The sequence below is a fragment of the Ornithodoros turicata genome, unplaced genomic scaffold, assembly GCF_037126465.1.
Source record: "Ornithodoros turicata isolate Travis unplaced genomic scaffold, ASM3712646v1 ctg00001261.1, whole genome shotgun sequence".
Taxonomy (NCBI): Eukaryota; Metazoa; Arthropoda; class Arachnida; order Ixodida; family Argasidae; genus Ornithodoros; species Ornithodoros turicata.
Genome location: NW_026999525.1, coordinates 57,801 through 84,725, shown reverse-complemented (window position 1 = coordinate 84,725; position 26,925 = coordinate 57,801). Strand labels below are relative to the sequence as shown.

General features: G+C 46.3%; 1 protein-coding gene across 1 annotated transcript; it reads right to left on the bottom strand.

Annotated features, from left to right (window-relative positions):
* Positions 1–17,876: 17,876 nt before the first annotated feature.
* On the bottom strand, positions 17,877–18,896 carry LOC135376735 (zinc finger BED domain-containing protein 4-like). Its single transcript, XM_064609224.1, has one exon. It carries the CDS (start codon positions 18,894–18,896, stop codon positions 17,877–17,879), a length of 1,020 nt encoding a protein of 339 aa, XP_064465294.1.
* Between the last annotated feature and the right edge of the window lie 8,029 nt (positions 18,897–26,925).

Genomic DNA, 26,925 nt, shown 5'->3' with positions numbered 1-26,925 from the left:
GAGATACCGGGAGGTTTGGCTTTTTTGTAACGTCAGATCGGTGGTTGTTGAACCTGATCCGAAATGATGTTTTAGTCTGACCTACATATTGTGCTTGGCACATGCCGCACTGAATGACATAAATGACGTTAGATGAATTACAATCGAAGTCACCATTAATTTTAACGGAAAAATTGGAATTAGTACTTTTAAGTACTTGGGTGCTTTGCATTAATTTGCATATTTGACACCTTCAACCATCGCACGAGTGACAGCCGTTTCCTGGATGCGCTGCTTTTCTAACCTTAGAGCTAACTAGATTACCGTGCAGGTTGCGCGCGCGCCTGTAGGTTACCCGCGGTGGCTGAGGGAAAATTTGTCCCATGCGCTCCGATTGGAGAAGGATACTATGGTGACGGTTTAGTATATTGTTAACGTTTGGAATATTGCTGCTAAATGTTAAGATGAGGCTTACGGAACCCTTATCTAACACGCGTTTGTGATTTTCGAACAGGGCTTTGCGATCTGCTTTGCGGGCTTTGTTAAGAGCGTCGTCAACTAAGCTAGGTAGAAATTGACGACCGATGAATGTTTCCCTAAGTTGAGCTAGTCCAAGTCATCGTCACTGGAACAGATGCGCCTGTATCGAAGTGTTTGGCTGTAAGGCATGGCAAGTTTAGTATGACGCGGGTGACAACTGTTAAATGCTAGATACTGTTGAGAGTCCGTAGGTTTATGGAACAGGTTTGTGGACAAGACCCCGTTGGTTAACTTTACTTGGACATCGAGAAAGTTAACAGTTAAAGGGGAATAAAAATGGGTGAACTTGATGGCCGGATGTGCTTTGTTAAAGTCGCTGATAAATGCGATTAGGTCATTTTCTGAGTGTGGCCACACCATGAAGATGTCGTCGAGGAACCGCTTGTAAAGCGTGGGCTTCTTCAGGGGCTTAGACAGAATATATGTATATATTTATATGTGTTTGTAACTCAAACGTCGCCATGCCAGTACTGGACAGCTGTTTCGGCCTTGTTGGGCCTCATCAACAACACGCAGGCAGGCAGGCAGCGTTTGAGTGGATGGCGTCAGAAGGTCGAGTAACACGTGATTCCTCCTGTCAGGGTGAGATCACTCACTCACTGAAAGCCCAGTGCAAAGCCAGTGAAGTATACACGAGAAAAAAATAGCAGGAGCTCTTTGGCTGCACGTACAGCATATGTTTGCAACTCAAACGTCGCCATGCCAGTACTGGACAGCTGTTTTGGCCTTGTTGGGCCTTATCAGCAGTACTCAGGCAGGCAACGTTCGAGTGGATGGAGTCACAAGGTCACGTAACACGTGATTCCTCCTGTCAGGGTGAGATAACTCACTCACTGAAAGCCCAGTGCAAAGCCAGTGAAGTATACAAGGAAAAAAAATAGTAGGAGCTGTTTGGCTGCACGTATAGCATATGCTTGTAACTCAAACGTCGCCATGCCAGTACTGCACAGCTGTTTCGGCCTTGGTGGGCCTCATCAACAGTACGCAGACAGGCAACGTTTGAGTGGATGGCGTCAGAAGGTCACGTAACGCGTGATTCCACCTGTCAGGGTGAGATAACTCACTCACTGAAAGCCCAGTGCAAAGCCAGTGAAGTATACAAGGAAAAAAATAGCAGGAGCTCTTTGGCTGCACGTATTACATATGTTTGTAACTCAAACGTCGCCATGCCAGTACTGGACAGCTGTTCCGGCCTTGGTGGGCATCACCAACAGTACGCGGGCAGGTAACGTTTGAGTGGATGGCGTCAGAAGGTCACGTAACACGTGATTCCTCCTGTCAGGGTGAGATAACTCACTCACTGAAAGCCCAGTGCAACGCCAGTGAAGTATACAAGGAAAAAAATAGCAGGTCTTTGGCTGCACGTATAGCATGTTTGTAACTCAAACGTCGCCATGCCAGTACTGCACAGCTGTTTCGGCCTTGGTGGGCCTCATCAACAGTACGCAGGCAGGCAACGTTTGAGTGGATGGCGTCAGAAGGTCACGTAACGCGTGATTCCACCTGTCAGGGTGAGATAACTCACTCACTGAAAGCCCAGTGCAAAGCCAGTGAAGTATACAAGGAAAAAAATAGCAGGAGCTCTTTGGCTGCACGTATTACATATGTTTGTAACTCAAACGTCGCCATGCCAGTACTGGACAGCTGTTCCGGCCTTGGTGGGCCTCATCAACAGTACGCAGGCAGGCAACGTTTGAGTGGATGGCGTCAGAAGGTCAAGTAACACGTGATTCCTCCTGTCAGGGTGAGATAACTCACTCACTGAAAGCCCAGTGCAAAGCCAGTGAAGTATACAAGGAAAAAAATAACAGAAGCTCGTTGGCTGCACGTATATCATATGTTTGTAACTCAAACGTCGCCATGCCAGTACTGGACAGCCGTTCCGGCCTTGGTGGGCCACATCAACAGTACGTAGACAGGCAACGTTTGAGTGGATGGCGTCAGAAGGTCACGTAACGCGTGATTCCTCCTGTCAGGATGGGATAACTCACTCACTGAAAGCCCAGTGCAACGCCAGTGAAGTATACAAGGAAAAAAATAGCAAGAGCTCTTTGGATGCACGTATAGCATATGTTTGTAACTCAAACGTCGCCATGCCAGTACTGGACAGCTGTTTCGGCCTTGTTGAGCATCTTCAACAGTACGCAGGCAGGCAACGTTTGAGTGGATGGCGTCAGAAGGTCACGTAACACGTGATTCCTCCTGTCAGGGTGAGATAACTCACTCACTGAAAGCCCAGTGCAAAGCCAGTGAAGTATACAAGGAAAAAAATAGCAGGAGCTCTTTGGCTGCGCGTATAGCATATGTTTGTAACTCAAACGTCGCCATGCCAGTACTGGACAGCTGTTTCGGCCTTGTTGGGCCTCATCAACAGTACGCAGGCAAGCAACGTTTGAGTGGATGGCGTCAGAAGGTCACGTAACACGTGATTCCTCCTGTGAGGGTGAGATAATTCACTTACTGAAAGCCCAGTGCAACGCCAGTGAAGTATACAAGGGAAAAAATAGCAGCTCTTTGGCTGCACGTATAGCATGTTTGTAACTCAAACGTCGCCATGCCAGTTCTGGACAGCTGTTTTGGCCTTGTTGGGCCTCATCAGCAGTACTCAGGCAGGCAACGTTCGAGTGGATGGAGTCACAAGGTCACGTAACACGTGATTCCTCCTGTCAGGGTGAGATAACTCACTCACTGAAAGCCAAGTGCAAAGCCAGTGAAGTATACAAGGAAAAAAAATACTAGGAGCTGTTTGGCTGCACGTATAGCATATGCTTGTAACTCAAACGTCGCCATGCCAGTACTGCACAGCTGTTTCGGCCTTGGTGGGCCTCATCAACAGTACGCAGACAGGCAACGTTTGAGTGGATGGCGTCAGAAGGTCACGTAACGCGTGATTCCACCTGTCAGGGTGAGATAACTCACTCACTGAAAGCCCAGTGCAAAGCCAGTGAAGTATACAAGGAAATAAATAGCAAGAGCTCTTTGACTGCACGTATAGCATATGCTTGTAACTCAAACGTCGCCATGCCAGTACTGGGCAGCTGTTTCGGCCTTGCTGGGCATCATCAAAAGTACGCGGGCAGGTAACGTTTGAGTGGATGGAGTCACAAGGTCACGTAACACATGATTCCTCCTGCCAGGGTGAGATAACTCACTCACTAAAAGCCCAGTGCAAAGCCAGTGAAGTATGCAAGAAAAAAAATAGCAGGAGCTTTTGGGCTGCACGTATAGCATATGTTTGTAACTCAAACGTCGCCATGCCAGTACTGCACAGCTGTTTCGGCCTTGTTGGGCCTCATCAACAGTACGCAGGCAGGCCACGTTTGAGTGGATGGCGTCAGAAGCTTACGTAACACGTGATCCCTCCTGTCAGGGTGAGATAACTCACTCACTGAAAGCCCAGTGCAAAGCCAGTGAAGTATACAAGGAAAAAAATATCAGAAGCTCTTTGGCTGCACGTATATCATATGTTTGTAACTCAAACGTCGCCGTGCCAGTACTGGACAGCCGTTCCGGCCTTGGTGGGCCACATCAACAGTACGCAGACAGGCAATGTTTGAGTGGATGGCGTCGGAAGGTCACGTAACGCGTGATTCCTCCTGTCAGGGTGGGATAACTCACTCACTGAAAGCCCAGTGCAAAGCCAGTGAAGTATACAAGGAAAAAAATAGCAGGAGCTCTTTGGCTGCACGTATAGAATATCTTTGTAACTCAAACGTCGCCATGCCAGTACTGGATTGCTGTTTCGGCCTTGTTGGGCCTCATCAACAGTACGCAGGCAGGCAACGTTTGAGTGGATGGCGTCAGAAGGTCACGTAACACGTGATTCCTCCTGTAAGGGTGAGATAATTCACTCACTGAAAGCCCGGTGCAAAGCCAGTGAAGTATACAAGGGAAAAAATAGCAACTCTTTGGCTGCACGTATAGCATGTTTGTAACTCAAACGTCGCCATGCCAGTACTGGACAGCTGTTTTGGCCTTGTTGGGCCTCATCAGCAGTACTCAGGCAGGCAACGTTCGAGTGGATGGAGTCACAAGGTCACGTAACACGTGATTCCTCCTGTCAGGGTGAGATAACTCACTCACTGAAAGCCCAGTGCAAAGCCAGTGAAGTATACAAGGAAATAAATAGCAAGAGCTCTTTGACTGCACGTATAGCATATGCTTGTAACTCAAACGTCGCCATGATGAGATAACCAGGATGAGATCGCCAGGATGAGATAACTCACTCACAGAAAGCCCAGTGCAAAGCCAGTGAAGTATACAAGGAAAAAAAATAGTAGGAGCTGTTTGGCTGCACGTATAGCATATGCTTGCAACTCAAACGTCGCCATGCCAGTACTGCACAGCTGTTTCGGCCTTGGTGGGCCTCATCAACAGTACGCAGACAGGCAACGTTTGAGTGGATGGCGTCAGAAGGTCACGTAACGCGTGATTCCACCTGTCAGGGTGAGATAACTCACTCACTGAAAGCCCAGTGCAAAGCCAGTGAAGTATACAAGGAAATAAATAGCAAGAGCTCTTTGACTGCACGTATAGCATATGCTTGTAACTCAAACGTCGCCATGACAGTACTGCACAGCTGTTTCGGCCTTGTTGGGCCTCATCAACAGTACGCAGGCAGGCAACGTTTGAGTGGATGGCGTCAGAAGCTCACGTAACACGTGATTCCTCCTGTCAGGATGAGATAACTCACTCACAGAAAGCCCAGTGCAAAGCCAGTGAAGTATACAAGGAAAAAAATAGCAGGAGCTCTTTGGCTGCACGTATAGCATATGTTTGTAACTCAAACGTCGCCATGCCAGTACTGGACAGCTGTTCCGGCCTTGGTGGGCCTCATCAACAGTACGCAGGCAGGCAACGTTTGAGTGGATGGCGTCAGAAGGTCAAGTAACACGTGATTCCTCCTGTCAGGGTGAGATAACTCACTCACTGAAAGCCCAGTGCAAAGCCAGTGAAGTATACAAGGAAAAAAATAACAGAAGCTCGTTGGCTGCACGTATATCATATGTTTGTAACTCAAACGTCGCCATGCCAGTACTGGACAGCCGTTCCGGCCTTGGTGGGCCACATCAACAGTACGTAGACAGGCAACGTTTGAGTGGATGGCGTCAGAAGGTCACGTAACGCGTGATTCCTCCTGTCAGGATGGGATAACTCACTCACTGAAAGCCCAGTGCAACGCCAGTGAAGTATACAAGGAAAAAAATAGCAAGAGCTCTTTGGATGCACGTATAGCATATGTTTGTAACTCAAACGTCGCCATGCCAGTACTGGACAGCTGTTTCAGCCTTGTTGAGCATCTTCAACAGTACGCAGGCAGGCAACGTTTGAGTGGATGGCGTCAGAAGGTCACGTAACACGTGATTCCTCCTGTCAGGGTGAGATAACTCACTCACTGAAAGCCCAGTGCAAAGCCAGTGAAGTATACAAGGAAAAAAATAGCAGGAGCTCTTTGGCTGCACGTATAGCATATGTTTGTAACTCAAACGTCGCCATGCCAGTACTGGACAGCTGTTCCGGCCTTGGTGGGCCTCATCAACAGTACGCAGACAGGCAACGTTTGAGTGGATGGCGTCAGAAGGTCACGTAACGCGTGATTCCACCTGTCAGGGTGAGATATCTCACTCACTGAAAGCCCAGTGCAAAGGCAGTGAAGTATACAAGGAAATAAATAGCAAGAGCTCTTTGACTGCACGTATAGCATATGCTTGTAACTCAAACGTCGCCATGCCAGTACTGGGCAGCTGTTTCGGCCTTGCTGGGCATCATCAAAAGTACGCGGGCAGGTAACGTTTGAGTGGATGGAGTCACAAGGTCACGTAACACGTGATTCCTCCTGCCAGGGTGAGATAACTCACTCACTAAAAGCCCAGTGCAAAGCCAGTGAAGTATGCAAGAAAAAAATAGCAGGAGCTTTTGGGCTGCACGTATAGCATATGTTTGTAACTCAAACGTCGCCATGCCAGTACTGCACAGCTGTTTCGGCCTTGTTGGGCCTCATCAACAGTACTCAGGCAGGCAACGTTCGAGTGGATGGAGTCACAAGGTCACGTAACACGTGATTCCTCCTGTCAGGGTCAGATACCTCACTCACTGAAAGCCCAGTGCAAAGCCAGTGAAGTATACAAGGAAATAAATAGCAAGAGCTCTTTGACTGCACGTATAGCATATGCTTGTAACTCAAACGTCGCCATGATGAGATAACCAGGATGAGATCGCCAGGATGAGATAACTCACTCACAGAAAGCCCAGTGCAAAGCCAGTGAAGTATACAAGGAAAAAAATAGTAGGAGCTGTTCGGCTGCACGTATAGCATATGCTTGCAACTCAAACGTCGCCATGCCAGTACTGCACAGCTGTTTCGGCCTTGGTGGGCCTCATCAACAGTACGCAGACAGGCAACGTTTGAGTGGATGGCGTCAGAAGGTCACGTAACGCGTGATTCCACCTGTCAGGGTGAGATAACTCACTCACTGAAAGCCCAGTGCAAAGCCAGTGAAGTATACAAGGAAATAAATAGCAAGAGCTCTTTGACTGCACGTATAGCATATGCTTGTAACTCAAACGTCGCCATGCCAGTACTGCACAGCTGTTTCGGCCTTGGTGGGCCTCATCAACAGTACGCAGACAGGCAACGTTTGAGTGGATGGCGTCAGAAGGTCACGTAACGCGTGATTCCACCTGTCAGGGTGAGATAACTCACTCACTGAAAGCCCAGTGCAAAGCCAGTGAAGTATACAAGGAAATAAATAGCAAGAGCTCTTTGACTGCACGTATAGCATATGTTTGTAACTCAAACGTCGCCATGCCAGTACTGGACAGCTGTTCCGGCCTTGGTGGGCCTCATCAACAGTACGCAGGCAGGCAACGTTTGAGTGGATGGCGTCAGAAGGTCAAGTAACACGTGATTCCTCCTGTCAGGGTGAGATAACTCACTCACTGAAAGCCCAGTGCAAAGCCAGTGAAGTATACAAGGAAAAAAATAACAGAAGCTCGTTGGCTGCACGTATATCATATGTTTGTAACTCAAACGTCGCCATGCCAGTACTGGACAGCCGTTCCGGCCTTGGTGGGCCACATCAACAGTACGTAGACAGGCAACGTTTGAGTGGATGGCGTCAGAAGGTCACGTAACGCGTGATTCCTCCTGTCAGGATGGGATAACTCACTCACTGAAAGCCCAGTGCAACGCCAGTGAAGTATACAAGGAAAAAAATAGCAAGAGCTCTTTGGATGCACGTATAGCATATGTTTGTAACTCAAACGTCGCCATGCCAGTACTGGACAGCTGTTTCAGCCTTGTTGAGCATCTTCAACAGTACGCAGGCAGGCAACGTTTGAGTGGATGGCGTCAGAAGGTCACGTAACACGTGATTCCTCCTGTCAGGGTGAGATAACTCACTCACTGAAAGCCCAGTGCAAAGCCAGTGAAGTATACAAGGAAAAAAATAGCAGGAGCTCTTTGGCTGCACGTATAGCATATGTTTGTAACTCAAACGTCGCCATGCCAGTACTGGACAGCTGTTCCGGCCTTGGTGGGCCTCATCAACAGTACGCAGACAGGCAACGTTTGAGTGGATGGCGTCAGAAGGTCACGTAACGCGTGATTCCACCTGTCAGGGTGAGATATCTCACTCACTGAGAGCCCAGTGCAAAGGCAGTGAAGTATACAAGGAAATAAATAGCAAGAGCTCTTTGACTGCACGTATAGCATATGCTTGTAACTCAAACGTCGCCATGCCAGTACTGCACAGCTGTTTCGGCCTTGTTGGGCCTCATCAACAGTACGCAGGCAGGCAACGTTTGAGTGGATGGCGTCAGAAGCTCACGTAACACGTGATTCCTCCTGTCAGGATGAGATAACTCACTCACAGAAAGCCCAGTGCAAAGCCAGTGAAGTATACAAGGAAAAAAATAGCAGGAGCTCTTTGGCTGCACGTATAGCATATGTTTGTAACTCAAACGTCGCCATGCCAGTACTGGACAGCTGTTCCGGCCTTGGTGGGCCTCATCAACAGTACGCAGGCAGGCAACGTTTGAGTGGATGGCGTCAGAAGGTCAAGTAACACGTGATTCCTCCTGTCAGGGTGAGATAACTCACTCACTGAAAGCCCAGTGCAAAGCCAGTGAAGTATACAAGGAAAAAAATAACAGAAGCTCGTTGGCTGCACGTATATCATATGTTTGTAACTCAAACGTCGCCATGCCAGTACTGGACAGCCGTTCCGGCCTTGGTGGGCCACATCAACAGTACGTAGACAGGCAACGTTTGAGTGGATGGCGTCAGAAGGTCACGTAACGCGTGATTCCTCCTGTCAGGATGGGATAACTCACTCACTGAAAGCCCAGTGCAACGCCAGTGAAGTATACAAGGAAAAAAATAGCAAGAGCTCTTTGGATGCACGTATAGCATATGTTTGTAACTCAAACGTCGCCATGCCAGTACTGGACAGCTGTTCCGGCCTTGGTGGGCCTCATCAACAGTACGCAGACAGGCAACGTTTGAGTGGATGTCGTCAGAAGGTCACGTAACGCGTGATTCCACCTGTCAGGGTGAGATAACTCACTCACTGAAAGCCCAGTGCAAAGCCAGTGAAGTATACAAGGAAATAAATAGCAAGAGCTCTTTGACTGCACGTATAGCATATGCTTGTAACTCAAACGTCGCCATGCCAGTACTGGGCAGCTGTTTCGGCCTTGCTGGGCATCATCAAAAGTACGCGGGCAGGTAACGTTTGAGTGGATGGAGTCACAAGGTCACGTAACACGTGATTCCTCCTGCCAGGGTGAGATAACTCACTCACTAAAAGCCCAGTGCAAAGCCAGTGAAGTATGCAAGAAAAAAAAATAGCAGGAGCTTTTGGGCTGCACGTATAGCATATGTTTGTAACTCAAACGTCGCCATGCCAGTACTGCACAGCTGTTTCGGCCTTGTTGGGCCTCATCAACAGTACGCAGGCAGGCAACGTTTGAGTGGATGGCGTCAGAAGCTCACGTAACACGTGATTCCTCCTGTCAGGATGAGATAACTCACTCACAGAAAGCCCAGTGCAAAGCCAGTGAAGTATACAAGGAAAAAAATAGCAGGAGCTCTTTGGCTGCACGTATAGCATATGTTTGTAACTCAAACGTCGCCATGCCAGTACTCGACAGCTGTTCCGGCCTTGGTGGGCCTCATCAACAGTACGCAGGCAGGCAACGTTTGAGTGGATGGCGTCAGAAGGTCAAGTAACACGTGATTCCTCCTGTCAGGGTGAGATAACTCACTCACTGAAAGCCCAGTGCAAAGCCAGTGAAGTATACAAGGAAAAAAATAACAGAAGCTCTTTGGCTGCACGTATACCATATGTTTGTAACTCAAACGTCGCCGTGCCAGTACTGGACAGCCGTTCCGGCCTTGGTGGGCCACATCAACAGTACGCAGACAGGCAACGTTTGAGTGGATGGCGTCAGAAGGTCACGTAACGCGTGATTCCTCCTGTCAGGGTGGGATAACTCACTCACTGAAAGCCCAGTGCAAAGCCAGTGAAGTATACAAGGAAAAAAAATAGCAGGAGCTCTTTCGCTGCACGTATAGAATATGTTTGTAACTCAAACGTCGCCATGCCAGTACTGGACAGCTGTTTCGGCCTTGTTGGGCCTCATCAACAGTACGCAGGCAGGCAACGTTTGAGTGGATGGCGTCAGAAGGTCACGTAACACGTGATTCCTCCTGTGAGGGTGAGATAATTCACTCACTGAAAGCCCAGTGCAAAGCCAGTGAAGTATACAAGGGAAAAAATAGCAGCTCTTTGGCTGCACGTATAGCATGTTTGTAACTCAAACGTCGCCATGCCAGTACTGGACAGCTGTTTTGGCCTTGTTGGGCCTCATCAGCAGTACTCAGGCAGGCAACGTTCGAGTGGATGGAGTCACAAGGTCACGTAACACGTGATTCCTCCTGTCAGGGTGAGATAACTCACTCACTGAAAGCCCAGTGCAAAGCCAGTGAAGTATACAAGGAAAAAAATAGTAGGAGCTGTTTGGCTGCACGTATAGCATATGCTTGTAACTCAAACGTCGCCATGCCAGTACTGCACAGCTGTTTCGGCCTTGGTGGGCCTCATCAACAGTACGCAGACAGGCAATGTTTGAGTGGATGGCATCAGAAGGTCACGTAACGCGTGATTCCACCTGTCAGGGTGAGATAACTCACTCACTGAAAGCCCAGTGCAAAGCCAGTTAAGTATACAAGGAAATAAATAGCAAGAGCTCTTTGACTGCACGTATAGCATATGCTTGTAACTCAAACGTCGCCATGATGAGATAACCAGGATGAGATCGCCAGGATGAGATAACTCACTCACAGAAAGCCCAGTGCAAAGCCAGTGAAGTATACAAGGAAAAAAAAATAGTAGGAGCTGTTTGGCTGCACGTATAGCATATGCTTGCAACTCAAACGTCGCCATGCCAGTACTGCACAGCTGTTTCGGCCTTGGTGGGCCTCATCAACAGTACGCAGACAGGCAACGTTTGAGTGGATGGCGTCAGAAGGTCACGTAACGCGTGATTCCACCTGTCAGGGTGAGATAACTCACTCACTGAAAGCCCAGTGCAAAGCCAGTGAAGTATACAAGGAAATAAATAGCAAGAGCTCTTTGACTGCACGTATAGCATATGCTTGTAACTCAAACGTCGCCATGCCAGTACTGGACAGCTGTTTCGGCCTTGTTGGGCCTCATCAACAGTACGCAGGCAGGCAACGTTCGAGTGGATGGCGTCACAAGGTCACGTAACACGTGATTCCTCGTGCCAGGGTGAGATAACTCACTCACTAAAAGCCCAGTGCAAAGCCAGTGAAGTATACAAGAAAAAAATAGCAGGAGCTTTTGGGCTGCACGTATAGCATATGTTTGTAACTCAAACGTCGCCATGCCAGTACTGCACAGCTGTTTCGGCCTTGTTGGGCCTCATCAACAGTACGCAGGCAGGCAACGTTTGAGTGGATGGCGTCAGAAGCTCACGTAACACGTGATTCCTCCTGTCAGGATGAGATAACTCACTCACAGAAAGCCCAGTGCAAAGCCAGTGAAGTATACAAGGAAAAAAATAGCAGGAGCTCTTTGGCTGCACGTATAGCATATGTTTGTAACTCAAACGTCGCCATGCCAGTACTGGACAGCTGTTCCGGCCTTGGTGGGCCTCATCAACAGTACGCAGGCAGGCAACGTTTGAGTGGATGGCGTCAGAAGGTCAAGTAACACGTGATTCCTCCTGTCAGGGTGAGATAACTCACTCACTGAAAGCCCAGTGCAAAGCCAGTGAAGTATACAAGGAAAAAAATAGCAGGAGCTCTTTGGCTGCACGTATAGCATATGTTTGTAACTCAAACGTCGCCATGCCAGTACTGGACAGCTGTTTCGGCCTTGTTGGGCCTCATCAACAGTACGCAGGCAGGCAACGTTTGAGTGGATGGCGTCAGATGCTCACGTAACACGTGATTCCTCCTGTCAGGATGAGATAACTCACTCACAGAAAGCCCAGTGCAAAGCCAGTGAAGTATACAAGGAACAAAATAGCAGGAGCTCTTTGGCTGCACGTATAGCATATGTTTGTAACTCAAACGTCGCCATGCCAGTACTGGACAGCTGTTCCGGCCTTGGTGGGCCTCATCAACAGTACGCAGGCAGGCAACGTTTGAGTGGATGGAGTCAGAAGGTCAAGTAACACGTGATTCCTCCTGTCAGGGTGAGATAACTCACTCACTGAAAGCCCAGTGCAAAGCCAGTGAAGTATACAAGGAAAAAAATAACAGAAGCTCTTTGGCTGCACGTATATCATATGTTTGTAACTCAAACGTCGCCGTGCCAGTACTGGACAGCCGTTCCGGCCTTGGTGGGCCACAGCAACAGTACGCAGACAGGCAACATTTGAGTGGATGGCGTCAGAAGGTCACGTAACGCGTGATTCCTCCTGTCAGGGTGGGATAACTCACTCACTGAAAGCCCAGTGCAAAGCCAGTGAAGTATAGAAGGAAAAAAATAGCAGGAGCTCTTTGGCTGCACGTATAGCATATGTTTGTAACTCAAACGTCGCCATGCCAGTACTGGACAGCTGTTTCGGCCTTGTTGGGCTTCATCAACAGTACGCAGGCAGGCAACGTTTGAGTGGATGGCGTCAGAAGGTCACGTAACGCGTGATTCCTCCTGTCAGGGTGAGATAACTCACTCACTGAAAGCCCAGTGCAAAGCCAGTGAAGTATACAAGAAAAAAATAGCAAGAGCTCTTTGGCTGCACGTATAGCATATGCTTGTAACTCAGACGTCGCCATGCCAGTACTGGGCAGCTGTTTCGGCCTTGGTGGGCCTCATCAACAGTACGCAGGCAGGCAACGTTTGAGTGGATGGAGTCAGAAGGTCAAGTAACACGTGATTCCTCCTGTCAGGGTGAGATAACTCACTCACTGAAAGCCCAGTGCAAAGCCAGTGAAGTATACAAGGAAAAAAATAACAGAAGCTCTTTGGCTGCACGTATATCATATGTTTGTAACTCAAACGTCGCCGTGCCAGTACTGGACAGCCGTTCCGGCCTTGGTGGGCCACATCAACAGTACGCAGACAGGGACAGGCAACATTTGAGTGGATGGCGTCAGAAGGTCACGTAACGCGTGATTCCTCCTGTCAGGGTGGGATAACTCACTCACTGAAAGCCCAGTGCAAAGCCAGTGAAGTATAGAAGGAAAAAAATAGCAGGAGCTCTTTGGCTGCACGTATAGCATATGTTTGTAACTCAAACGTCGCCATGCCAGTACTGGACAGCTGTTTCGGCCTTGTTGGGCTTCATCAACAGTACGCAGGCAGGCAACGTTTGAGTGGATGGCGTCAGAAGGTCACGTAACGCGTGATTCCTCCTGTCAGGGTGAGATAGCTCATTCACTGAAAGCCCAGTGCAAAGCCAGTGAAGTATACAAGAAAAAAATAGCAAGAGCTCTTTGGCTGCACGTATAGCATATGCTTGTAACTCAGACGTCGCCATGCCAGTACTGGGCAGCTGTTTCGGCCTTGTTGTGCCTCATCAACAGTACGCAGGCAGGCAACGTTTGAGTGGATGGCGTCAGAAGGTCACGTAACGCGTGATTCCTCCTGTCAGGGTGAGATAGCTCACTCACTGAAAGCCCAGTGCAAAGCCAGTGAAGTATACAAGAAAAAAATAGCAAGAGCTCTTTGGCTGCACGTATAGCATATGCTTGTAACTCAGACGTCGCCATGCCAGTACTGGGCAGCTGTTTCGGCCTTGTTGTGCCTCATCAACAGTACGCAGGCAGGCAACGTTTGAGTGGATGGCGTCAGAAGGTCACGTAACGCGTGATTCCTCCTGTCAGGGTGAGATAGCTCACTCACTGAAAGCCCAGTGCAAAGCCAGTGAAGTATACAAGAAAAAAATAGCAAGAGCTCTTTGGCTGCACGTATAGCATATGCTTGTAACTCAGACGTCGCCATGCCAGTACTGGGCAGCTGTTTCGGCCTTGTTGTGCCTCATCAACAGTACGCAGGCAGGCAACGTTTGAGTGGATGGCGTCAGAAGGTCACGTAACATGTGATTCCTCCTGTCAGGGTGAGATAGCTCACTCACTGAAAGCCCAGTGCAAAGCCAGTGAAGTATACAAGGAAAAAATAGCAGAAGCTCTTTGGCTGCACGTATATCATATGTTTTTAACTCAAACATCGCCATGCCAGTACTGGACAACCGTTCCGGCCTTGGTGGGCCTCATCAACAGTACGCAGGCAGGCAACGTTTGAGTGGATGGCGTCAGAAGGTCACGTAACGCGTGATTCCTCCTGTCAGGGTGAGATAACTCACTCACTGAAAGCCCAGTGCAAAGCCAGTGAAGTATACAAGGAAAAAAAATAGCAGGAGCTCTTTGGCTGCACGTACAGCATGTTTGTAACTCAAACGTCGCCATGCCAGTACTGGACAGCTGTTTCGGCTTTGTTGGGCCTTATCAACTGTACGCAGGCAGGCAACGTTTGAGTGGATGGCGTCAGAAGGTCACGTAAACCGTGATTCCTCCTGTCAGGGTGAGATAACTCACTCACAGAAAGCCCAGTGCAAAGCCAGTGAAGTATACAAAGAAAAAAATAGCAGGAGGTCTTTGGCTGCACGTATAGCATATGTTTGTAACTCGAACGTCGCCATGCCAGTACTGGACAGCTGTTTCGGCCTTTTTGGGCCTCATCAACAGTACGCAGGCAGGCAACGTTTGAGTGGATGGCGTCAGTTAACACGTGATTCCTCCTGTCAGGGTGAGATAACTCACTCACTGCTATACGTGCAGCCAAAGAGCTCCTGCTATTTTTTTTTCTTGATGTTCCACTGATGTTGAGCAGTAGGGTATGATCGATAAATAAATAAATAAAATAAATATAGATAGGGAATATATACAGGGTGTTTCAAAAAACGTGTCATACGGACTTTATAAAAAAACGGGGCGACGGAAAAATACGGGGTAAAGGGCACTTGTGTGGCAACTGAATTTGCCATCTTGCAAAAATATTTTAATTTGATTTTAATTAACTTAAATTGAATTTCTTTAATTGAACTCCAAAATTTCCCAAGTCAACCTAACGTTTTTTTTACAGAATTAGAGAGCCTGTAGCGAACTTAGTCAGATCCACCAAGAAATCCGCTTTCTTGGTGGATCCGCACCTCGATATTGCAAGGGGTACTGCCCAAAAAAAGTCCCGAAGTTGGGGCTTCAGAGTTTCGGGTATTCAACAGCGCACCAAGTCAGTCGGAAAAATGCGCGGAATGCAGGACATGCTCCTGCCCCCATGAAGCTAGAACAGTTTATCGCCGGGCCGGCGTGCAGCACAAGACGCGCAGATATCAAGGCAGGTGACATTCCACCATACGTTGATAAGCGGCAAACAAAAATGATTCCGCCTCTTTTTTTCCGCCCTGTGTTTTTTCTACCTTCTATCTTTCATGGGGGCAGGAGCATGTCCTCCTCTGCACGAATCTCTGCGTCTGATTCGGTGCGCCGTTGAATACCCGAAACTTTGAAGCCTCAATATCGGGACTTTTTTTGGGCAGTTCCATTTGCAATATCGAGCGGATTTTGTAGTGGATCTGACTATGTTCGCTACGGGCTCTCTAATTCTGTAAAAGAAACGTGAGGTTGACTTGGGAAATTTTGGAGTTCAATTAAAGAAATTCAATTTATTTCAATTAAAATCAAATGAAAATATTTTTCAAGGTGGCAAATTCAGTTGCCACACAAATGCCGTTTACCCCGTATTTTTCCGTCGCCCCGTTTTTTTATAAAGTCCGAATGACACGTTTTTTGAAACACCCTGTATACACTCAGAGAAAAATATATACCTTTAGAGGTATAGATCGCCTGCTCAATGACTTAGCCCTTCTTAGGTATTATTTTATACCTCGGTTACAGGTATAAAAGAATAGTCCTCAACAAAGGGCTATATGCCATACCTTTAGGGGTATAGCTCTATACCCCTGTGAAGGTCTGCACGAGTACCATCATGGTGTTACATCACACGTAGGCATAGGTATTTTTAGAGGAAGGAACTAGAAAAATCACCTTTCGAGGGAAGAAAAGTTTTTGACATACGCGCACACACGTACTACAGGTCCCGACAAAAGTTTACGGAACACGCGAGCGGTGTATTTCCTCCTCGGTACGACACCCTAGCGGCAAGCGGAAGCTGGCGAAATCAGGCCAGTTCATTGCCTCAGAGGGGTGGACGACTGCGCTCTTAGCGACACAATGCGGTCGTTTCGCTATGATTACTGTTGTATGTGCCCGCAAAGTGAGTTGGACTTTACTGTTGTGCTCGCCAACAACACGTGATTCAACGGTTGTTGAGACTCGGCGCTATCATTGTGATAGCAAGGATGTATCATGGTGGCAACACTTTATTGTGTATTGCTTTTATTGGAATGCCGTGATATGTAGACAAGCGAAAGAAAGATATCTTGTACACAGTTGCTTTATTATGGACGACGCGTGACGAGCTGATAAACAATTGACGCTTACATTGATAATTGATTGGTTGATAAACAACTGACGTTGAGTCACGAGAAGGGTTGGAGGTATAAATAGGAAATTTGTACCTCTTCTATACCCTCCAAAGGTATATATCTGAAGCAGAAGGTATAAAAGAGGTATAAGAGCACATTAATATACCTTATTAATACCTTTTTTCCTAACAGTGTATATATACAAGGTGTCCACGCTAACTGTGAACATATTTTTTTACAAAATGTATAACACTTTTTTCCAAGATGAAATCATTGCAATATAGGGTATGTTGAAGGGCCCTCCCTAGCAGGGCATTAGCAAAGTCCAAAGGCAATGTCTTAAGGGGGAGCTTCCGCCGCAACGTTGACTTCCCCTTTAACTTTCCATTAGTAAATAAATAACTCCCCCTTTTTCTCACTTCCTACATCTTCGTTGTCTGCCTCATATTTTGTTAGTACCTATAAATATAAGAAAAAAATAGCCGGAGCGTCTTAAAAAACGTCTTAAACTTAACAGGAATCGCCGTAGCCGCAACACTCTCAAAATGCTGCACCGGACCCATTTAATATGGACGAATGCCCTCGTATGTCGCAGATTCCAAAGTCATAATAAGAGGGGAAAAAACGTCTTAAACTTAACAGGGATCGCAGCAGCGGTAGCCACAACATTCTCAAAATGATGCACTGGACCCATTTAATACGGACCAATGCTCTCGTATGTCGCCGATTCGAAAGTCATAATAAAAAAAAAAATGTCTTAAACTTAACAGGGATCGCAGCAGCTGTAGCCGCAGCATTCTCAAAATGCTGCACCGGACTCATTTAATATGAATGAACGCCCTCGTATGTCGCAGAATCCAAAGTCACAATGAGAAAAAAAACCATTATAAACTTAACGGGAATCGCGGCAGCGGTAGCCGCAACATTCTCAAAATGCTGCGCCGGACCCATTTAATACGGATCAATGCCCTCGTATGTCGCATATTCCTAAGTCATAATACTAGGGGTGTGCGAGTACACTGAGAATAGTTTTCGAATATTTAAAATTCACTGCGAATAATTTTCGAATATCTAAAGTTCACTGCGAATCGAGTACGAATAGTTGGAATCAGGATTTCGAATACTTTCGAGTAATAAGAACTAACACGTCACACATTTCTTATCTATTTTCTTCTCACAAATGTACATTTTGGAGACTCTCAAACACACTGAAATAGTTGAACCTTCACTTGGTTTTAAATTCAGGCAGTCTTGGCACACTAAGGTACACTTAACACAATACTTCTTAGTCCAGTCTAAGCACACTGGAATACTCTGTTCAGTTGTTGTTCAACAGTTCACAGGTTGCCGTGCAGAAATGTCAGCTGCCTGACATGCTCAGGGAGTAAGGCAGCTCTGCATGGTGTAGCAACACTTCCTGCTGCTGAGAATGCGCGTTCACTGGAAGCTGACGTTGCTGGAATGGCGAGGTACTTGCGTGCTAGCCTGGCTACAGCTGGATATTTATGCTGCCCCATCTCTTTCCACCATTTGCACGGATCAGCATTTCTACTGATTGTCTTGTCGTCAATGTAAGCCCTGATTTCCTTGGATGGGTTGTTTCCCTGGTCCTGTGTCTCAGCCATAGTATCAAATGCTGCCCACAAAGATGATGATGCTACAGCACCTCCTTCTTGCTCATTCCCATAATATTCTCCAGCATCTGCATAGTTTAATTGTTCCTGAGCAACGGTTTTCAACCACTCTTCCCGAGCACTGTCATTTCTAAATATGACCGTCTTGTACCGTGGGTCGCAGAACATTGCTATGCAGGCATCTTTATCCATGTTATAATCAGGGAACCTAGTTATCAAACTCTTTTCAACATTGGTACTGAAGGTTTTTCCCTCGGCCGTCATATCCTGATCACAGACGCATTTCAGGGACTGAAATATGCAGTAGAGAGAGGGTACTTGGCATGAAAGCGTGGGGTATTTCTCACCTTCAGCCTCGACTGTGGCCTCAGCTAGAGGTTTCAGGACTTTCACATAGTCAGAAGCAATGCGCCACTCTGTCCCAGTTAAGCAGTCAACCAGGCTCCCGTGCTTTGCCATATCCAGCGTAATCGGTTCCCGTAGCTCCAGAAGTCTGCGTAGCATAGCATACTCGCTATTCCATCTTGTATCGATGTCCTGAATAAGGTGAAGTGGGGTATTCCCGGCTACCTTTTGATAGCTGTCAAGCCTCTCTTGGGCTTGTGAAGTGTGTTTGTAATGACCCACGATGGCCCTCACTTTCTTCAAGAGAGGGCTAAGCTCAGGAGTGAGCTCCTTCGCACTTCCAATGGCAAGCTGTAAGTTGTAAGTTGTAATGAGCATAGCAGGCCTTTTCCGCCCACAGCAGATCTCGAGCTGCAGCCCTAAAGTTCCGGGCGTTATCGGTTATGATGTAGATTGGAAATTTATCCAGTGGTACGTTCCAGTCTTTCACCATGTCGCGGAGAACCGATGATATTCGCGTCGCAGTATGCCTTCCTGAAAAACTACGCGTGTCCAAGTTGTACCCCTTCACTTGAAAGCTGTGATCGACGAAGTGGCACGTTAGGCTTATGAAGCTGGTGTTCGAGCGTGACGTCCACATGTCGGACGTGAATGACATGGACTCAACACCATTTTGTAAGGCGGTTTCGAGTTCTGCTTGAACTTCTCTCCTTGTGTCGTGAAAGAGTTTCGGTACTAGCGTCCGGGATAGCGTCGTTCTTGAAGGAGGGCAGTAGTCTGGTACCGCTTCGGCCAGAAGTTCTCGAAACCCGCGATCCTCGACCACACCGTACGGTTGGTAGTCTATGGCTATCATGCGTGCCACTTTGACATCCAATGCTTCTTTACGAGCACATGGCAGCTGTCTCTTTGTGGCGAACTTGTCGATTCTTTGCTGTTCCGCCTTCTTAGCCTCATATGTTTCTTCTTAAACTCAGCATAAAGTAGGTGATGTCGCTTCAGATGATTCACGAGGCTGGTTGTGGACCCCGATGGTGTCTGGATGCGCGCAGAGCACCGGTTGCAACTAGCAGAAACTGCCGATTCTTTTTGGAAGGAGTCCAACACGGCGCTTCCCAGACGACACACTGACGTCCATGGGACGTCCTATGGATATCTGTTTGGGAATACAGGATATCCATGGGATGTCCAAACATATCCGGCGGACATGCATGGGACATCCCGTTTTCTGCAAAAAGACGTCCTATGACCTTTCCTGGGGACATCCCGTGGGACAAGTCTGGGATATGATCAGGCTTTCATCGGATATGCCATACCGTGCCTTCACGGTATCCGATATGCTTTAACACTAGCTGCAGCAAATAATTTTCACGTGATCAGAGCAGTTTCAAAGCTTTCATTGCTTCTTTATTTCAAGGAACTTCAAGAGATGTATAGCTACACAATGTTAAATATTACACAATATGCATAAAAAGAAAATGACATTTGACTTGGATGATAATAAAGCTGATAAGTGCTAAATGCATGAACGCATAACAGCTCTAGAAATTACATCACATCAACATCTGAAGCTGCTGAGAGGTGAAATAAATTTGTAGTCTGCATATAGCAGTAACGATCAGAAACTGTGTTCTCAGTCATTCAGCCCACAAGGGGTGCTTTGGAATTAATGGTGGCTGGATGGCTTACAGGGTCAGACCACACTTTGCCTTGTATACAGGGAAAAGCTGAACGATTCTTGCGCCAGCAGTTAGAAATATTCATAACGCTAAACAAATAGTCGATATGCTTATTTGGACCGAAAATGGCATCCCTCTATCTAGAAAGGCTCTGTAAAGGATCATCACCTTGGTGCTGTTATTTAACGTCACTACATCAATGGGCTGAAGCATCATTCAGCATAAATGAGTAAATAATGTCATCGCATAATTGGTTCGAAGCACCTCCTAGCAAAAATGAGCAAACACCACAAACCCACTTCCGTGCATTGCACATCAGATTAATGTAGAAATTCGTCATTTCAGTCGACGTAAGCTGTACTACGAGCCTTCAAAAGTGCCTTCCACCTTTGTCATCTGAGCGAAACCATTTTTCACAATCCCTGATACAGATATTTAAGTCTTCTTTAACTGAGCCGATGAACATTATTTGGCTATAATAATATGCACAAAAATACCAATCACTTCAAAGAGAACCATATTCACTCCCTTCTGGACAGCGTGGTCTCGTAACAAACAACCCGAACAAGAAACATGTATCAGGAGTCCGGTATGACAATGCGAGCCAACTGCTGTCTTTACAAAATACATAGATGAATAAAATGAATAACGTCATTTATACGGCACTTCACACTTCATTCTTCTGTAGTCTACAGTTGGCCTCGGCCAAGATGAAATGTAAGGAGCCCAGTTTGGGTGTTCAAGATAGCACTACAAGAGCTGCAATGGCAGCTGTAAAATATAGCATGTAATTTCAAACATTCTGAGCAGTTCCGGATTACACAGCATGCTCATGAATGAAATAAACGAACCATCATGACTAGTAATCAGGTTGCGGAAAATAAGCAGAGGTGTAATTTGGCCTCCTTGGAGTTTGCTTGAAACAAGTGCAGTCCCCGAGGGGTCACATATGCAAGGAAAATTCCTGGTGTTTCTTTTTTTTTTTTTTTTTATAAACGTATACATACAGGGCGCTTCACCTAAAGTGATAAACGATTCTAACTGGCAACGTAACTGCAGGAGGATTGTGGCACTTTCTGCAATTACCTTCTGGAATCTTTTGCTGCCATTCTGGAAAGCTTTGGACAATTTTTAATTCAGGGATCTTTTCAATGAAAAACTGCAAAAAAAAATTGCCAAGCGATCCTACGAATAACCGCAGACCTAACGAAAACTATGCACAGTATAGTGACTGAAATAGTTGAAAAGTCTTAGCAAAAGTGCTGCTATATCCCCACCTGCTTTATTGTTGCAAAAATGTGTGCGCAAAACGTGGAGGAAGAGGAAGAATTGTTCCCACCTTGATTTTTTTTCGTTTCTTTGTGCATCAAGGTCAAACCAGGGAAGAGAAAGGTAAAGCAAGAGGCGGGGATACTTCTTCCCTGCAACTAATCTGCTGGCTTTTTGCAACAATCAAGTCGGCAGGACTAAAGCATCACTTTAACTTTTTTCAACCGTTTCCGTTAATACTGCGCATAGGTTTTGTTGGGTCTGCGGTCATCCGATGGGCACTTCATATTTCAGTTAAAAAATAGGGGTGTGCTTGGCAATTTTCCTAATGTGATTGAAAACATAAATTTCCATGAATTAAAAATTGTCCAAAGCCTTCCTAAGTGTCGGCAACAGTTGCCAGAGGGTAACTGCCAAAAATCCCACAACCCTATACGGCGTGTGCGTCTACGGTTAGAATTTATCACGATAGGTGAAACACCCTGTGTGTGCGGCCTTCTACGTTGCAAAGTTATATCTGGCTCTATTGTCGTCACCTTCCAATACACACGGACACAGAGACAACTCGAACAATATTCGAGTTGTCTTTACGTATTATTATTATTCACAATCAAGCTTATTACCCTCACCAAAAAGTTATTAACTATTTGTCATAATTATGGTCTGCTCCCGTGCTCTCTACACAGAATAAACTTAATCCCATCTTCTGTTTCATGAGCTGATTTTTTTGTCCAACATTATACATGGAAAACCCATTAATATTGTCGATGTGTATTGCATGGAGATGCCCTTGTGAAAAATTATTTGGTCAGCCAATAGACAACCCATGGACAAAACGTCCATTGAAGCTATAGACGGTGCATTGCCTCCCCATAGACCACCGTTGTTCACACCTCCTTCCTTCCCATAGCCGGTCAATGGGAGATTGGCAGCAACTGTCTATAGACAACCTACTATAGAAAGGAAATGATCAACTGTCATTGCCTGTCTATTGACTTTCTATAGTCCATTGACTGGCCACTGATCCACGATTGTCTTTCTATTATCATTATATTCACCCAATTCGGATTCATGAACTGTAATATGTTGAATATGAATCCGCAATTATGTTGAGTTCCTGTTGTGTGAATATGTATTGATGTTTTTAACCTATACTGACAGGCAATACATGGCCGTCATTGGCACATGTCCAGGGTCACGGTGGATAATCATTATGTGCCATTCGCAATTACTTAATTCTAGTGGTTTCAGGACACCCTCTTCTGAGCATGTAGCATTGGCATCCCTAAGAGAAAACAGATACCATATATTTCTTGACTTGCGAGCTTCCGCAAATTCGAGTGTCGTGCTTGCCTCTGAGCCAGAATGAAGGGTGAGGTATCCCTGCTTAATTCGATTCCGCATTCATCCAAGACCGAAGTAAGGAATATCTTGGAGTATTAAGTCACCACCAAGATAACGCCTGTGTTTGTAACTGCCTCCGGTTTGAGACATTCAGTAGGTCCACTGAAAGTGAAACTTATGCAGTGAGAATGCTACCTGCATCAATGTGAACCTTCATGGAAACTACGCACTGCACAAGTTGGACTTTCAATGGACCTACTGAATGTCTCAGACCGAAAGCAGTTACAAACACAAGCGTTATCTTGGTGTTGAGTTACTACTCCAAGCAATTCCTCAATTCGGGGTTAGATGTATGCATAATTGAATTAAGCAGGAACACCTCACCCTTCTTTCTGACACGTACGTCAGAGGCAAGCAGGGCACTCGAATTTGCGGAAGCCCGAAAGTCAAGTAATATATGATATCTCTTTTCTGCTCGGAAGGCGATGACGGTGCTAGGTCCTTGCACTGGTTAAGCTATTGCAGATGGCACTAAGGATTATTCTCAATGATCCCATAGGTGTGCCAATGATGGTCATGTATTGCTTCTCAACACAGGGGAAATAAACATCACTTTTGACCGCAGCAAAATTCCAGGATCGGATTCAACTGATCACGGCTCGTGAATCCGAATAGGGGCGATATGATGGTCGAAGGGGAATGTTGACCAGTGGCCAGTCCATCGTCAGTCTATAGAAAGTAAATAGACAGGCAATGGCAGATATATGTTTTTTTTCTATAGCAGGTTGTCTATAGACTGTTGGTGCCAATCTCCCATTGACAGGCCAAAGAAAGGATACACGATAGTCCAAAAGATGTCTATAGACTTGAAACATACTGGCTGTATATTCAGTAGTCCAAAGAAAGTCTATTCAGGAAATAGGACGTCCAAATGCTATAGACTGGCTGCTAATAGACTGGCTAAACTTATTTTTGTAAGGGTGACCATGGCATAACACTTTTCATTTTGAAGGCAACACCTGCATAGCCCTCAGTCTGCAGCCAAATATACAGAGGAAGAAATGTGTATCTACCACACTCTCAGAGAACGCATATTTTTTTTCTCTCGTGAAATCTAGAGTCAAAGCTAGGCCTGAATAGTTTCGCACGGATTGGCCCAGCTGTCGCTGCTGTTCTGTGTGGTACTCCCAGCCCTTATCTTTTGTCGACGTCCTGTCATGAGGTTCTTTGGCGTGCCTCAGCCAGGATTTTATGTGATGCTCTGCTTTACTGAGGGTCACGTCCTTGAGCAGCCGGTTTGACATTACAGTGCCCATAGTTAAAAACGTGACTTGGCTTCAGAAATACAGGTGACAAGTCAGATATACAGAATATGCAAACACATATTTTAATACTTACAGCAGCATGAATGCAAGGGTGTGGGAAAATGCTTATTACTCACAACAAATTGTTCAGCACTATAGCTGCACATGCATTCTTTATAGCAAAGTGGGACGGACTAAGTACTGTTCTTGTAGTCAGCACTGAAGTTAAAACTTACCATATCACTATTCGATTCCAACTTCGACACATCGCAGTAAACCATGACGAGGGAGTTCACAAAGATGAATAGGATTGCATAAGAACTTATGGAATCTTACAAGAACTTACATCACAGCATAGCAGGTCGCAGAACTTCATCTTCCCCTTGCCTCACTGCGAGCTGGAGGAGGTTGCTACTTTGTCCTTCATGAGCGCTCGTAAAATTCTCAGTTTCTCAGGTGAAACTGATTAGCAGGCCACGTCACTAATCTTTTCACGTAAATATGGGACCTCGAAGAGCAATTCTTTTCGCACCAGTCGCCGCTGCCCGGAGAAATGAACTTCTGTTAGAGAAATGTTCAAAGTCAAATTTGCTCCTCGCTCAAGTCTATTATCACGAAGTTGGAACACCAACTTGCCTTTCTGGTATCCTCAAATGTTAAAAGCTTCGGTTCTTCACCAGAAAATTCTACGGTGAAAGTGAAGAAACCCATCAGCCATCTCACACTTTTATCGACTACAAATAAGTATAGAGAAGCTGAACAGACTAGTCACTTCTTTAGGCAATAGAACAGGCTACGCCCGAACCAGCCTGCCTATTAAACGAAATTACCCTAGAAGCAAACCTCGGTAACATCAGCGTTGGGAGATAACGAAATTAATGGCATTGTAAGTACAGTTAAATACCTTGATGTCGAAAATTTTGTGCTTCATTTGAGGAACACACAATGTGGAAATTTGTCAGCCTTAGTCAGGCTAGCATTTCCTTTTGAGACACAACTAAGCAAGTCATACGTGAATATGGTATGTTTCTTGATCGCACTGTTAGAAGCAGCTTAAAAGCTATAATTATTCTGTCCTGTGCGTCCTGGGTATGTTCTGAAATATTTGAGAGCGCACTCGCAACTTGATATTATGTATCAGTATCTTCACCCCGCTCACTGTTCGCACAGTAGTGCTAGCCGAGCCTGAGATGTCGAGCAAGCTGACGAAGGAGCGCGTTGAACAGCTGCTTTTCATACGTCAGTGGAAAATGCCATCGATCTTGTCATTTTGTCAACACAATGGGACCTCCACTACACGAACGCATGCACATAAGCACAAACGAAACAGCGCAACGTTCTATTTCACAACACAAATACAAACATTCGTAAACAATCCTTCCTACTTTTCACTCACCCATTGTGAAACTCAGATTCTTCTGCATTTACGTACACGCATGAACACCATAAACGGTGACCGCAACGAACGCCACAAAACAAATAGCGGATTGGATTGGATCGGCCTTTAGTGCCCTGCCACGGAGTAGAAGTAAGGAGGCCGAACTCTGCCAGAAAGTTTCGTACATAATTCACCGAATCTTTGTGGCCGCGTGGCGGCGCTCGTGAACTGCCGGAGGCTGGGTCGGAGGCCTCTCCTGGAGTTATGCCTTAGAAATACGCTTCGTGCGAACTTATATTATATATTCGTCAATTGTGCGCCTACAGTATGATTCGGGGAAGCAAGCAACGCTTTCGTTTCCAAGCTTGGTGGGAAAGCCTTCTTGACGGCACTAGCAGTGATGAGGGGAAGCCACCTCCAAGGGATACCGACAGCGAAAGCAAAGTTTTCGCAAAGATGAACGCGAACGCCGAAAAATGATCTTCCCAATTGCTTGTCTTTATTTTAGTGCCGTCGAAGCTTCTAGCATGAGACTGTCAGTTTAAGCGCAGCAGAAGCACTTCGCGGAGAACTTGGAAGCGATGTTTTTTATATGCTTTCCAGTGACATCTAAGAAGTACTGACTGACTTTAGGCCTTTAAAGGGCAATGTCTTCTGTGATAAAACACTAGAAACGAATGAAGTTGTCTTTTGCGTCTGGTTTAAATCTGTACCTTTTGTTATCATGATAATCTAAATTGGAATGTTGTGGTGTGAAGCCAACTTCAAGGATATGACGCCGCTGTTGTTTTGCTGATTGCACATCTCCACTGCAATTCAGAGAAAGCGAAAGTCGCCAGTGTTTAGCGCGCCGTGTCTGCTGCACAGCAGACGCGTGATTTTGTGTAAATTATGAGCAAAAACTGCTTCGTACCTTTAAGAGTTAGTTTTAAAGAGTAGGGGGAGGCTAACGTTCCCATCAGGCCAGCTGTTGAACCTGCTAACATTTCTCGAAAACATAATAATGAAGAGACTGAGTGGGAGGATGCATGAGGATATGCTCTTTTGCATTGTTGACGACATGGAACAGACTCTTGTGCCAGCTCTTGGCTGTGAACACAAGGATGACCTAACAAGATCTGTCATATCTTATTACACGTTGATGAGGATGCGCATATATCGGATGTAAGATGGAAAACGGACGACACGAAGACAAGGCAAGGAAGACAAAACTGCAGCAAAGGCAATCAAAGTTACAATCACAGAGTGCGACTGGGAACTGATAAAATATGCGATGAAAGAAAAAGAAAAAGCCAGACACTGAGCGATCGACTGCACTGTCTTTCCCCCTTTATTGAATCACGGACACACTACGATTGCGTTTGATGTGACAGGCGAATGCTAACGATCTATGAAAACAGATGGAAATGAAACGCAAAAACGTATCCGTACCT

Excerpts from the sequence above, each read along its gene's own strand:
- LOC135376735 (XM_064609224.1), bottom strand. The coding sequence starts at position 18,896 with ATGCTCATTACAACTTACAACTTACAGCTTGCCATTGGAAGTGCGAAG.